At 43.1% G+C, this 15,921-nt stretch overlaps 1 protein-coding gene across 10 annotated transcripts in view; it reads right to left on the reverse strand.

Moving 5' to 3' along the window:
- The window catches only part of RALGAPA2 (Ral GTPase activating protein catalytic alpha subunit 2), a 271,136-nt gene that overhangs the window by 144,885 nt on the left and 110,330 nt on the right, over nt 1–15,921 (reverse strand). For all 10 annotated transcript variants that reach the window (XR_002340063.1, XM_021078026.1, XM_021078030.1 and 7 more), the window contains 3 exons: nt 6,390–6,583; nt 5,258–5,356; nt 4,881–5,036 (listed from right to left, as the gene is read on the reverse strand). Coding sequence is in view for 9 of the 10 variants with exons in the window: in XM_021078026.1 (XP_020933685.1) it covers nt 4,881–5,036; nt 5,258–5,356; nt 6,390–6,583 (449 nt within the window). In the remaining variant the exon portion in view is untranslated. The remainder of the gene's footprint in view (nt 1–4,880; nt 5,037–5,257; nt 5,357–6,389; nt 6,584–15,921) is intronic.

Below are 15,921 nucleotides of genomic sequence, written 5' to 3' on the forward strand. Positions count from 1 at the left end.
AGCTGGGAACAGCTTCAGAAGAGAAGCTGAAGATGGTGAGGAGCTGAAGAGGCCACTGAACGGGCAGGTATTTGCAGGTGGGGGTGGGAGGGAGCCCAGGAAAGAGGCTGTGGGGGATCGGGGGGCAGGACCAAGGCGAAGCCCACGTGAGCCAAGGCAAGAGCAGGAATACGACCAAGGCCTGTTTGTTTGCCCGACGTGTCAGGCTGAGTCAATGGGAAAGACGTACCCTGTGGAATAAGCCAGGCCTGCCTGTGAACTCCAAAAGCCGTTCTACGTGTGGCCAATGTCCTCAATATCTTTTGAGCCTTAGCTATTTATACAGCGGGTCATGATATTTATCTAACCAAACTGCAGAGAAGAATCAATGGAACAACATCTCGAGCTCCCAGCACAGAGCCCAGCACTGCGGTGCTGGGGAAATGGAGCCCCTCTGCCCTGCCAGCACCCCCCAAACACAGAGCAGCAGGTGGAGGGAAGCCAGCCAGGAGACCCCTGCATAGGTGGGCTGTGCAATCTTACAAATTACCTGGAATCTTTTTCATAATTTAAAGTTACTCATAAAGTCTTTATGATCCCAATTATTTTCTAAATTGGTAACAGAATCAATTTTTTAAAAATTCATAGTTAAGGAAAAATAAAGCTATTTCAAATCATTTTCTCAATCATACTGATAAACCATAAACTCCCACTGTACATGTTCTGTGGGAAATACCACGTGTTAAAGTCATTGCTTTAGCTATTAAATTATTCACTTATTGGAACAGCTAAAACTGGTCCGAAAAAATATTAAAAACAGTTGGTTTGGAATGAGTTAGTTTTGAATTCTGGCTGTTTGGTATATGTATTATCATTACACTTTAAAACACAGAAGTGACTATATTTGTTTATATAATTAATTTGTTATTATATTAGCTGAAACACTTTTACATGTTCATACCACAGAACACAATCAGAGAGATATCTATTTTACAAACAAGTTTTTTTAATTAAACAAAATTTCAATTACTTAAGTACCCTTATGTTTTGGAAAGGTTTTTTTGTTAACACCTTAGATCTAATTTAAAATTCAACACTTTATGATGATTTTGCTACTCTGAGATTTAGGAAAGCACCTGTAAAACGCCAGGCTGCAGCACCATGCTCTCGGCCCTGTCTGAAGCTCAGCGGGGCCCAAGAACCACACGACTGGGTCACGCAGACAAGTGTGCCACCAAGAGGCGAAAGGAGGAACTTTACTTTGGATTTTGCTTGGCAATTTGAAAAGCCCTTTTTCTATACTGCAAAATCTGTTTTTTGTTTTTGTTTTTGGTCTTTTTGCCTTTTCTAGGGCCACTCCCGTGGCATATGGAGATTCCAAGGCTAGGGGTCTAATCGGAGCTGTAGCCACCAGCCTACGCCAGAGCCACAGCAACACGGGATCCGAGCCGCATCTGCAATCTACACTACAGCTCACAGCAATGCTGGATCCTTAACCCACTGAGCAAGGCCAGGGATCGAACCCGCAACCTCACGGTTCCTAGTCAGATTCGTTAACCACTGAGCCACAACAGGAACGCTACAAAATCTTATTTTTAAAAATGTTTTGGGTTCTCAAATGTTATAGTTATTTCATCTCATTTTATTCATTTTTATTCCAAAATACTTTAAAACAGAAGGAGGACTCAAATACACACCTATTCATGTGACTTTATAGAAAACTCTGTAAGGCAAAACTAATTAACTGCTAAAATTTTTAAAAAATTATTTCCTATCATTTATCTTACTTTAAAAAAAAAAAAAAAGGGAACATTTTTATAAAGCTCTCTCTGCAGGAATTAAGCCTTTTAGTGCCAGGCTACATAAAAGTGTGACTCCTTGAGAAACTGTCACAGGATAGAAACAGCCCTCACTCAGATGGTACCTGTCTCAGGTGCACAGTTTGTCAATTAAAGAACTGAATTAACTGCATTCTCTACAGTAAATGTTTTCTTTCCTCGTTATAATTAATATAACATGTGTTTCCAGACGTACATAGAAGTTCTGGAGCAACCACCATGATCTATTTAGACATGTGGACCAGAGGTTAAACTAATTATCAGAGACATTTCTTACTTAAATGAGAAAAGTTTTTTTTCATTAGAAAGCTTTCTGTGTAATTTTCTTTTGGCAAAGGAATAAAGTTTACTTAGAGTAATTCTGTTTGGCAGACAGTCAGGGCTTCTAAAACATATACCAATAATTGTTAAGGTTAAAGCAAAATAGTCAATTCTGTTAAACACATAAAAACTCAAGCTTCTAACGGTCAAAACAATAGGCTGATTATAAGTAGAGATTTATAGTATCCTAGTTTTGTCTTAGAAGTCTGGACCTTGGGATCACCGCTAGCAATGGGCCATCATTGAAGATTTACGCATTTTGCAATGAACTACAAAAGATCAAACAAAACCAAAAACAGGGCATACATTAAAATGTGAAAATTATTTTAAGTATAAAATTTGTAAAGTCCTTTTTCTATACTATAAAATCCTACTTTTAAAAATAATGTTTTGGGGGAGTTCCTGTTGTGGCTCAGTGGTTAACGCATCTGACTAGGAACCGTGAGGTTGCGGGTTCGATCCCTGGCCTTCCTCAGTGAGTTAAGGATCCAGCGTTGCCGTGAGCTGTGGTGTAGGTTGCAGATGCAGCTCAGATCCTGTGTTGCTGTGGCTCTGGCATAAGCTGGTGGCTACAGCTCTGATTGAACCCTTAGCCTGGGAACCTCCATATGCTGTGGGAAGCGGCCCTAGAAAAGGCAAAAAGACAAAAAATTAAAAAATAAACAAAAAACAAAAAATAAAAGTAATGTTTTGGATTCTCAAATGTTATAGCTATTTCATCTAATTTTATTGTTTCATTTTCATTCCAAAATACTTTAAAATAGGAAGAGGATTCTAAACTCGTGAACCTATTGATGTGAGTTTCTAGAAAACTCATTCTAGAAACACTGTGTTCATAGCTGACTTCAAATTTGTTTTTATTAAATGAGAAAATTCTACAGTTGATTATTATTTCCAAGTAAATATTTTTCCTGCAAATCTTAGCAAAATACTGCTTTTTTTCCTTTGGCTGAGCCTGCAGCATGTGGAAATCCCCAGGCCAGGGATTGAACCTGTGCCACACAGTGACCCAAGCTGCTGCAGTGACAATGCCAGATCCTTAACCCGCTCAGCCCACAAGGGAACTCCAACTTTTGGGGCAGCAGCTTGGGTCACTGCTCTGGCTCGGGTGTGACCCCGGCCCAGGAACCTCCCATATGCCATAGGTATGGCCAAAAAAATAAAATAAAGTATAGCGTTGTTAATTAAACCTTCCACTCTTGCTTCTGTCACGGAGGGATCTCATTATTACCTGTGAGAGTTCATGCTCTTCCCTGTTTTACCCTTTAATCATCCACATGCCTTGCAACGCATCATCCTGTAAAGGTGCTTCCATCTGCAATGATGGCTGCAAAATATCTGAGCAGGCCTACTTCCCATTTCTACATTTATTTAGGAAAAAAGTGAGCCTGTGTGTCTAAGTCCAGCCTGCTCTGTAGACGTCCACTACACACCACTGACACTGGACCAAATATGACTGAGACAACTCAGTAGGACAGAACGGCTATTACTTCAGAGAAAAAGCTCAGTGATTAGAGCTCAGAGTATTTATCGGGGTATATTTTACAAGGTTTAAATGGGGGCCCAAGCGAGGACCGGCAAACCAGGAGAATGATTTCTTATATGTATCAAGAGGTCTGTGTGTCTGCATCATCGAGTCATAGAATAAACTAAAGACTTCTTGGTAGTTTACAAAATGATTCAAGTTCACTGACAAGTGTCTATAATTTAAAGGATAAATTCTGAAACACTCCCCAAACCTCTAACTGGTCAAGAAGACGTAGAGCTAAAATTAAATGTCTTCAAATTTCTTGAACCCTTCCTATCCTTCTTTCCATCTCCAATTCTACCACCTTAGCTCTCACCATTTTAGAAAACCTCTAATCAATTCCTAATTAATCCATCTCCAGGCTGACCTCCTCTATCCTACACGGTCACATTTCCAAATCCATCCTCCAAATAGGGTCCAGAATAATCTCGGGGGCTTCACAAACCAATCACATCACTTGCCTGCTTGATATTCAGAGGCAGCAAGCCAAGGGTCAGTGTTCCTGTCCCCTCCCTGTCCTCTGCCTACTGCAAGAACTTGCACAGGGAGGAAGGCCAAGGTCACAGGCTGGCTGCTAGGGGCTCCTCTGGCCCTTCTGTTTCTTTCTTTCTTTCTTTCTTTTTTTTTTTTTTGGCCTGCACCCCTCGCACATGGAAGTTCCCAGGCCAAGGACCAAAATGGTACCACAGCAGTGATCCAAGCCACAGCAGGGACAACGCCAGATCCTTAACCCACTGTGCCACCGGGGAACTCCACGGTCCTTCTGTTTCAAATGAACCACCGATCACATGCCTTTGAGAGAAATCAGCTCCACACAAAGAGATGTCAGGACCCCTAGCTGATGGCTGAGGTTATTCACAAAGACATCCCAGCCCCAAAAACAACAGTTTTCAAATGCTTTTGAATGAGTCATTTTCTTCATATAATAGCTAATGTAGACTCTCCCCCCAAAAAAGAGGTTGAGGTTAAGTATTTTTGAGGTTGACCACAGGCAGAACTGGACAGGCTATGGCGGGAAACAGATTTGGCTGGTGAAAGGCAGAGTCAGCAGGGAGAAGCAGCTGGGGAGAGCTTTCGGGAAGACCACGGCCCTGCTGTGCGTAGGAGAGCTGCAGCCACTGAGAATGCCCACATTTTGGAGGTGCTCTCACAACCCCCAACTTAACCTGCCAAGAGTGGCATGCACGACAAGGCCACCACGCGCAAGGAGGTACCTGGTCCTCGCTGGTCAGCCCCAGGTGCATGACAAGGTAAAAATGCACCAGGAAGTCCGAGTTGGGCAGGACGTCCTGGCGTCTGGTCATCATGGCACAGATCAGCTTGTAGGCTTGGAGTTTGCCTTCCTTATACTCGTTTGGCAACGTCGTCGCCTGCCAAGGAGACGGTTAGAGATTTAATCAACTCCAGATGCAGATGCGTTTACTTCTCGGTTTTCCATCAGTTGTTTATGGAGAGGTTTAGGGGATGCAGTGGCTTGAGCAAGACCCAGCCTGTCTTCAGAACATGCAGTCTGGGGCAATTACATTTTTTAAACTCAATTTCAGAAAGGAAGAGGAAATTACAGTAAAGAGATAAACACACATTCACTTGCCTTAAATAGCCATGATGCAAACATTCTGAGTGGTGGGATCAAGGCAGGAGGAGATGGGGAGGACTGGTTATCCAGGCTTATTGCTAGGTTATCCCGTATCTAAACACAAAGAGGAGAATTTTAGGGGATGCGACGCACTTAGTTTATCCCAACGATACTTTAATACTATGCTCCGTGGTCAAAGCGCGGCTTCCAATTAAACTTCTGCAAGTTGAGTGGAAAGCTAAAGTATTCACAAGTTTTTCTTTTATCAGGAGACCTATCACCCTTTTGAATTATGTGGTGGTTTTAGATTTAATACAAAACTAGGGCATCGTTTTTCCTTGAATCTTAATGCCTGGAGAGGCAGTCTTGAACTCCAGGGATAAGGATGGTTTCACAAATTGAACTGCATAAACATGAATTATGTTTTTGAAAAAAAAATGTAATAACACAGGGAAAATGAAGGTTGTAAACAAGAGCCAGAATGAAAACTGTATATAGTCTAAGATTCTACTTTTTGTATAAATGTGTTTATCTACAAGCTGCACTCACAGCATATGGAGGTTCCCAGGCTAGGGGTCCAATCAGAGCTGTAGCCACCGGTCTACACCACAGCCACAGCAACACGGGATCCAAGCTGCATCTGCGACCTACCCCATAGCTCACAGCAATGCCGAATACTTAACCCACTGAGCAAGGCCGGGGATCAAACCCGCAACCTCATTGTTCCTAGTGGTTAATGGATTCGTTAACCACTGAGCCACGACGGGAACTCCGAAGATTATATCTTACTACTGGTTTTCTCTGTGGACAGTGAGGTCAATTTTCCTCTCAGCATTTTTCTACATTCTTCAAATTTTGTATAATAAAACTAGCATCGCTTTTATAAAGACAGTAGACTGCTGAATAATATCCCATTCTTTAATATCCTATAGTAATAGTCTACTTAACGCATTAAATGGAATAACTCCGAGGCATTTATAAAATGACCAAACTATACATATCATTATTTATTCTTTGACAGGCAAACGTACCGTGTCTAAACACTTCAACTTTTGTTCCAGCATATGTTCAGAAGTTACATGCAACAGTTTTTATACTAAGTGATAAATCAAGTTTCCCATATTCGAATAAAAACAGCAGGACGTACCTTTGCTAGTTTGTACCAGAGTTCATAGAGATAGCCAAAAACCCTGGCGTGGATCTTGGGTGACTGGATATTATTCACATCTCCAAGGATTCCCAAGACCCTCCGCCAGAGCACAGCGGCCGAGTCTGGGTGCCACCCGGTGAGGGTCCCTCCGGCAATGATGCTGCAGTCGTCTGCGAGGCACTCGCTGCTGTCTGCAAAGAAAAACATGCATTAAGCCTGTAAACACAAGTTTGATCTCCTCATTGCTGCCTTTTGTCCTGAATGCAAATTACTGACGCTTGAAAACGTATGTACTGAAAACGTATGTATTCAGATGAAGGGTGAAATGGCTGACACCTTGGAAGAGGAGTGGGAGGGATGAGGAAAGGTCAGATGATTCCAATTCTTCCAACTGAAAGGGCACCTCCCTGGAGATGGCAAAGCAGTCCCTGCAGAGGGCTGTGTAAGCAAGCAGTGCAGGAGAAGGAGGACCTGCCAAGAAAGAAGGTGTCCAGGGAAGGAAGGCCTCATGGCTGGAGGGACATCTGTGGCAGTCATCACTGTTAATTAGAACAAATTTTATCCTTCTTGGATAAGGAGTTTTAAGAAATGCATACGGTTACACTTAGAATGGATAAGCAATGAGGTCCTACTGTACAGCACAGAGAAGGACATCCAAGCTCCTGAGACAGACCACGATGGAAGATGATATGACAAGGGGAATGTATGTACGTGTGTGACTGGGCCACTTCGCTGCACTGAAGAAGTCGGCACAACACTGTAAAATCAATTATACTTTGTAATAAAAAATGTACGTCAAAAAGTGCATATATACAGTCATGTAATTATCACCATAACCTGCCACCATAATTGACATGGAACAGCCTCATTGCTCCAAAAGTGCCCCTTTATAGCTAGTCCCCTCCTGCTAACCGCTGTCCCAGACAACCACTGCCGTTCTCTGTCCCTACGGTGCTGCCTTCTCCAGAAGGTCACATGAATGGAGCCCTTAGAGTAAGCAGCCTTTCTGTCTGGCTTCTCTAACTCAGCATAATGCATTTGAGAGATTCAAATTGTGTGACCACAGGCATCGCAGTGGACCCATCCATCTGACAAAGGACACTTGGCGACTTTCCTGATTTGGGGGACTATAAATAAAGCTGCCATAAGCAACTGTGCAACAGGCTTCTACATGAGCATATGCTCACATTTCTCCTTGGTAAGACCAGAATCACAGGACGGCGCAGGTAATTTCTCTGCTCATGCCTTCCTTTGAGTGGACCACACTGTCTTCAGGTATCTGAGCATCTTTGCTCCCTGCCTTGTAAATGCCCAGTTTGGCTGGGTACAGAATTCAGTGCTGGAAACACTTTGCTCCACTTACCTACAGTTTTCTTCATAATTTTAAAGGCAATTGCATTCTGATACTTGAACATTTTTTTGCTCTGACAACTTGAGCATCCTCTATTGACACCTGGTATTCGGAAACCTCTTGAGGTGCCCTGGAATTACCTAGTTTCCACCACTGTGGGATCCAGGAGATCCTTTCACTATAATACTCAAGATTAACTGTACTGGGTAAGTCTTCTCTAGTCTAAGATTTTTTTTTTTTCCTGCTGAACTCATCAGTTCATGAAAGCTGATGCTAAACTTTCCTATTATGATCATGGATTTATCAATAGTTCTTGGTAATTTTGTCAAATTTGGCTTCATACATCTGGAGGCTATGCAGTTCATGTGACTCAGAATTACTGCTGTCACTAATAAATGACTGACGTCGCTGCAGCTGGACCAGCTGATGGCCTCTCCTCCCCTCTACCCATGTGTTCACTTACTTACTCAGGGTTCCCTGGATATTACCTAAGAAGGACACCTCCTCTAAACATCATATGTCTGCATTTTATTTCTTCAACTAACCCAAGAGCTTCTGCATTTAACTGTAAGTCCGAATTGTTTATTTCTATTGTAGTTGCTGACTTACTTGATTTTATCTGTCGCATCTTACTTGAGGCTTTCTGCTTAAGTCACGTGTGCTGTGATTCTCTTTTGAATTTCTGGAGGGAGTTTAAAGCGTTTTGTCCAACCCCCCACCTCTAACCACCCCCCACCCACCCTTGTCTACCTTGGGTGTTAGAAACATAATCACCCTGATCAAAGTTCAACTCCTCAGCCCACACCAGCAAGGATGGGCTGATGCATGGGCCGATGCGTAGGTGATCATCAACCACCCTGTGCCACCCTGGATGCATACGGTGTTGGTGTTGCTAACAGAGAGATGGAAGCACGATCTATGGGAGAGAGGGACTCAAGCCGAGGAACGAAACAGCCAGGGACAGCAGGAGGAGTGACTGTGACAAGGAACCAGGCAGATCCAAGGATGGCAGTGAATGCTTCCTGCACTGCACCCGTGACAGCTGCCAACAGCTTATGATATTAGTTATGGAAAGATCCCAAGACGCTGAAACAGAGGATTTTAAAAGGATGGCACACGGTGTCACAGAAAGGCCTTCCCAAACCCAGCAGCACTGCGCCTTCTTAGAGCCAAACACGTCTGTATTTCTCACATCAGTATCACAGAACCAACTGAGGAGACAGAAAATCCCAGCTGGATCTCCACACACACGGTGCCTGTGCAAAGAGTAAAAGCCTAATCGTGGGCTTCCCGGGCTCTCTGACTTAGAAAACCTCTGAAGAGGGGCTCGTCCTTCTAATGCTGAATCTGTAAAATGAGTGCTGTGTGGTGCCTCCGTCAGTCTGAGAAGCTGTGCTGAAGCTTCGTGAACCTCACAAATCAGCCTAGGCCCCCAGTGAACAAGCAGCATAATCAGTGTTCATTCTTCTCATGAAAAAATGCCATCGTGTCTTTATTTTTTGCTGTTGTTGCTGTGGTTTTCTCTTGTTTTTTCTTTTTACGGCTGCACCTGCAGCATATGGAAGTTCCCGGGCTGTGGGTCAGATTGGAACTGCAGCTGCCAGTCTACGCCACAGCCACGGCCACGCCATATCTGAGCTGCCTCTGAGACCTGCACAACCGCTCAAGGCAACGCAGGATCCTTCACCCACTGAGTGAGGTTGGGAATCAAACCCACATCCTCACGAATACTATGTCAGGTTCTTCAGTCACTGAACTATGATGGGTGCTCCTTGAATCCCTTGAGGGGTTTAAAAAAAAAAAAAAGTAAGGGGATTAGATGATTGAGAGCTTTGTTTCATCCCCAATCATCACCCCCTCAATGCAGCATTCATCGAAGATGTAGCTTAGCCTGCAGCCTTTGGGGCATGCTGAGACCTCCTTGAGTGACAGCTCCAAGTAAACAGAGGCCAGGCACCTCATTACCTGCACCTCCCTGCCACCTGCCAACTAAAACATCCTCAGTTACAGAAGGATCCCACATAAAAAAAAAATCTGTTTCAAGAATGTTTTGTTCTCAGGAAAACAGATACCTCAGTGATAAAATTCTAGGCAACATCCCCCATCACATTATTAAAATACAGGGAGAATTTCCCAGGTATCTGAAGTGACTGCATACCCAATTATTACTATGAAAATTGTTTTAATGAGTTGAAATGTTTTGCCCGAAATTATTCCACTCATGGCATAAGTAACAGAACAGCTGCTGACATTTTACATGGAGATGGTTCCTCAGTGAAGCGGCATTTAATTAAAAATTGGGATTTGAGAGATTTCAGAAAATTTCACATTCACCTTAAAAACAGCAGTCTATTTTCTTTCTCAGGAGCAAGTGAGTATGCTAGCCTAGTATCTGTTTCATTATTACTAAATGCTATACAGACATTAAAATTTTTTTATTAAAGTCGGAAGCCTTGCAAATAAATAAAACTTTATCTTCTTTCTCCAAATACACACAGGAATTTTAATACAGCAATCTAAAATTTAGAACTTTGCAAATATGCAAAGGATTTTAGCCATGAAATAAGTCTTGGTAACCAGTAAAATAGGCCCTTATGGCCAAATGGCAACTTCACATGGCAGCAATTTTATGTAGATTTTCTGGTGTACTGATGCAATGTAGCCGGCACTTTGGAAATGATTTTCCCTTTTGATTTGAAAATTACACCAAAGGCATAAATATCAATTGAAACACCTCAATTCTGGGACCAGAAAAATCAGGCCTAGACTTTGATGATTAAAAATGGAGAAGCAGGAGTTCCCACTGTGGCTCAGCAGTAACAAACTGGACTAGTAGTCATGAGGACACAGGTTCGATTCCTGGCCTCACTCAGTGAGTTAAGGATCAGGCACTGCCATGAGCTGTGGTGCAGGTCGCAGACGTGGCTTGGATCTGGTGTTGCTGTGGCTGTGCTGTAGGCTGGTGCCTGCAGCTCTGATTCAACCCCTAGCCTGGGAACTTCTGTACGCCGTGGGTATAGCCCTAAAAAGAAAAAAAAGTGGAGAAGCAGTGGGTTGGCGCTTTGTGACCATCACTATGGCCTGACTCGACTCTCCTTCCTCACCTGCTTTCCAGGGACACACAGCATTCATTTTAAAGACCTCAGGAGTTCCCTTCTGTTGCTGTGGGTTAAGGATCTGGCATTGCCTCTACAGCGGCTTGGGTTACTGCTGTGGTGTTGGTCTGATCCCTAGCCTGGGAACTTCCAGAGGCCACAGGTGCAGCCAAAAAAAAAAAAAAAAAAAAAAAAAAAAAAAAAAAAAATTCAAAGGTGAACTACCAATCCCATGGTACTTATCATGGTTATTTTTCTTAGAACATTTGATCTTCAAAGCAGATCAAAGCATGGTAAAAATGCCAAAATCAAGTGCAATGGCAAGAGAATGCTGACAAACCCATTCTTACAAAAATATTTTAGTGGCAGGTAACAGCGATAATTAGAAGCAGAAGCTATAATTAAAAGCAGAGCAGAAAAAGGATTCCTACAACATTTAGAAGGAGGACTGTAATACAGGTACTAATAAATAAAAGAAATTCTGAAAGTGAATCTGACATATTTTTTGTCAAAAAAAGGTTCAAATTTAATTGCTGTCTTTAGCCAAATCAAACAACAGCCTGCAGGTTGAGGCTCATTCACTCATTGATTCAAGTATTTACTTTCTCCTCTCCTGCCGTCACTGTTCTAGGAGCCCATGAACACGACCAAGGACGATCCCCATCCTCAAGCTTCTTGCAGTGGCGGGGGGGGGGGGGGGAGAAGAGGCTGGGGGAGTTGTCCCACTGATCCTCTCCCAACTAAAGCTGCTTGTGGGAAAGCTTTTTTTTTTTTTTTTTTTTTTGCTTTTTAGGGCCTCACCTGCAGCACATGGAGGTGTAGCCACCAGCCTACACCGCAACCACAACAATGCCAGAGCCGAGCCACATCTGCAACCTACACCACAGCTCATGGCAATGCCAGATCCTTAACCCACTGAGTGAGGCCAAGAATCAAACCTGCGTCCTCACAGATACTAGTCAGATTCATTTCTGATGAGGCACTTACTGAACTTATCTTCAAATGGATCACTGAGCTGACAGGGGCCTGGAAAGGAAGAGCACCAAAGCTGGCCCTTACCCTTTTGCTAGCCCAGAATTCAAGTTTCTCCTACAACGAAAAGAAAGTCTTACTTACGCTGAAGTTGAATTAATGATTGACACTTTTCTTGTGGTTAGGTTTTTTTTTTTTTTTTCCATCTCATTTAAGAAAAATTTCCCAACCTCAAGGTCTTAAATATATTTTTAGAAGAGACTTTCTTCCAAAAGTTTAAAATTTTTTCCTTTTTAATATTGAAGTATTTACCCACCTAGACTTGGCTGTGGCAAGGTGAGGGATTCCCCACTTTCTTCTCTGTGGCTAAAACTGACCCGCAGGCCTTGGCTGAGCCTCAGTTCTTCCCATCACACCTGGACTGCCCCCGTCACATGTCACAGTCCATGCCAGTGTGGATCCAGCATATGTTTTATACTCCCTACCAATCCTCTGCTGTCTATCCCTGTGATTAAAACTCCCTTTAAAGAAATCTCATAGCACTCATCATGTTACCTGTTCTCACCAGGATACACCTCTTGTCTCTGTCCTCTGGATAAGCTCAAGTCAGGTATGGCTATGAAACACTCATCTTTTGATTTTTCACAGCATCAAAATCAGCATTTCTAGAGGATAAGCTATTTGTTAAATAAGAGATGAGGCCAGCAGCGATACCAATTCTTAGCTCTAGAGTCATAACTACTGCCCCCTCGAAAATCATCAGCTTGGTAGAACAAAACTTAGCCCTGAATTAATGACGTTTTCTTATTTTTTGATGTTTTCGATGCTCTGGCCTCGGGGGTCTTTCTGACCAGGGACCGCTCCTCCCAGGGCTAATTCCTGGAGATGACAAACAGGGCACCAGGAAGTGTGCCTTTCATGTGCACAACCCTGGATACAAAACCCAGGCCTCCCCACTCCCTCCTCTGTCCAGCTCTTTCCATCAAGCAGACATCCCCATGCCCTCACCACCCCAGGGCCAGGTGCCAGGCCACCAAGGCCAGCGTCTGTGCTCCAGGGTCCGCTAGGAGCACCCACCTGGCCACCCCAGGTCTGCGTAGCCTGACTTGCCTTCCCTTCCCCATAGAAACAACACTGCAGGCCGTGGCCCATGTTTTCTTCCAGCCTCCCCACCAACCCTGGCGCATGCCCCTTCCAGGCACCCCCTGCATGGCCTGCCGTGCCCCTATTTCCCTACGCTTCCGCCTTCATGACAAGCATCTCCCTGTCTGCCTGTCTTGCCGTAAATCCCAGACAGTTTGAAACAATGCACCATAAATTTAGCTGTTACTTTTCGAAAACAGCTAAATAAGAAAGCAAACATAAAACTAACCTGGTAGTCTGCCAATGATAAAGGAATTTAAGATGTTAGACGCAGTTTATTACCCTGAGCATTTGCTAACTGGTAGGATTATTCAATGAGAAACAGAGATACACGCCAATTGCTGGGTCACGCCTGTTGCATGTCCTAGAGATCAGGCTAACATGAGTTTTATTTTGTCCATTTATGAAGACACTGTCCTCCTGAGAACAGAAAGTTAAATTCAGAACTGTGATAATCCTTCGACCTTATCATATTACAGTTTGTCCTTTTCACAGATGCCGAGGTGAACTATTGAACTGAGTGTACTGATTCTTTCAGGATTTCAAAGAAGAACTAAGTATTTAGGAGTTAATCACAACGTAGAGAGCATCATATAAAATTACCTCGCACAAGCTTATTAAACTGAGCTGCCCCATGCATGATCTGAGGTGGGATCAGAGCTAATCTTTCCAGAGGACAGACAAAAGATGTAATCACCCAATTTTCTTTATTTCAATAAAAGTAATTAAAACCAGTCTTGTTTAAGTAAATTCAACTTGTGAAAGGTTCACTGTTGCCTTCCATAAAACCATGACGACAATTTCCCTTGGATGATCTGTCCGCTAGACCCAAAGAAGCCATCTATTCCATAAACGTATTAATCATTCCCAAATAGTTTAAAGGGTTTGCAGTTGCAATTTTAACAGCAGCATAAAAGAAAGGAGGAGATGCGGCTCTGGACTTGGCATCAAAATGCTCTGGGAGCCGGTTGCAACGCTGACACTTATTTTCTAGGGAGACAGCACGATTTCTCTGGGTCTCAGCTTCTACATCTCTGACACGGAATGTCTAAGACGTGCTTTGCGTACCACGAGAATCGAAGAGGACTTCTCAGAGTTCTTTGCAAACTCTTAAACTCTGTAAGTTTCTAGTGTTATCATCCCAAATCAAAACCATTATATGTATCTAGGTAGCATTACATATAAAAAGAATTTTCAATCCTTTCTAAAAGAACCCCAAATTTGAGAAGCGCCAATTCTACCCAATAATCCATAAAATTGAAGCACATGAACTTTGCCAATGGTTCTCTCATTGACTCTGCATGGCTTCCACCACTGGCAGATGTGAGTTCTTAGACCAAAAATGTCCACTGTCTCTTAGGGCACCACAGAGTTACTCGTCACAACTAATGGGTTTGTTTCTCTTTGTTAGTTTTTTCTAGTCTTAATTAAAATACACATTAAGATCATTCCTCTTGGTCTTATAGAAGACTTTATGCAACACCATTTCTCTATGTACATTTTACGAAATTTTTCTCTTTCTTCTTCCTTTTTTTTTTTTTTCTGGCTATGCCCATCATATGGAAGATCCCTGGGCCGGGGATTGAACCCAAGCCGTAACAGCAACCGGAGCTCCTGTGGTGACAATGCTGGATCCTTAATCACTGCACCATAAGGGAACTCCTAAATGTTATGAAGCTTTAATGTTACTCCATCAGGAACGTCCAAAAACCATCAGAGATTGGTTAAATTTTATAACATAATTAATGAAAACCAGTTCACCTGGTTTAAAAAAAAACCAAGGTAAAACTTTAGCCTTTATTTCTAACTTGAAAATGATCTCTGGCATTTTAACACCACTTTTTACACAACACGTGCTTTGTGATTGGCTACACAACAGCTGATACAAGATGTCCATGGATGTGTGAATACACTGGGCCAGGAGGACATGGCTGTTGTCCATTGCCCACGTTGAGGTCCTCAGAACAGCAGTCTCTCCTGACAATCAGCAAAACAAAGCAAAAAAAAAACAAAAAAAAAAAAAAAAAAAAGAAGAGTTCCCAACGTGGCTAAGAGGAAACGAATTTGACTAGTATCTATGCTGATGCAGGTTCGATCCCTGGCCTTGCTCAGTGGGTTAGGATCTGGTGTTGCCATGAGCTGCGGTGCAGGTCGCAGATGTGGCTTAGATCTGGTGTTGCTGTGGCTGTGGTGTAGGGCAGCAGCTATAGCTCCGATTAGACCCTAGCCTGGGAACCTCCATATGCCATGGGTGCGCCCCTAAAGACCAAAAAAAAAAAAAAAAAAAACCTCCTCCTTGGTGTCCCCATTCTCACTTGTCACGCAAGCGAGGGACCTGGGCCTGCAGAGGTTCCCTTTCCCAGGGTCACACAATGCATGTGTGTCTGCGTGTGTGCACGCACATGAACAACTAAAACTGCAGAGTGCTTCCGCACACACACTGCTCTGTGCACTGGTATCAACATTCACTCATTGATTCTTGCAGCTACCCTAGAATAAGGACTATTACTACCCTCACTCTACAAAAGAGGAACTGAAGGACAAAGAGATTAACAGCCCAAGGCCACCCAGCAATTCCTTGGCAGAGCCTGGATGCTGACCCAGAAAGTTCAGCTCTATAATCTATTCATGAATCTTAGAAATACAACAAAAACTCTAGGGAAAAAAGCTGCAAAAAATACAGAGCATGACAACGGTTTTGAAAAGCTTAAAACCAAAATTAAATGATATATTGTTTGAGGAGACGGATATACGTGGTAGAACTATAAAGAAGTTAAGGGAATGATTATTTAAAAAAACTGGGAACAGGGTCACAGGATGAGGGGAGAAGGGCCTCTTGGGAGCCTCATTGTTTTGGCAGCTGTTCTGTTTCCTACGCTGGCCAGTAGGCTCACTGCTGCTCATTTTACTACTATGGCTCAAACTCACACACAACTTACCAGGCTCGTACCAAATATTTTATAGTGAA

Source organism: Sus scrofa, chromosome 17 (assembly GCF_000003025.6).
Source record: "Sus scrofa isolate TJ Tabasco breed Duroc chromosome 17, Sscrofa11.1, whole genome shotgun sequence".
Taxonomy (NCBI): Eukaryota; Metazoa; Chordata; class Mammalia; order Artiodactyla; family Suidae; genus Sus; species Sus scrofa.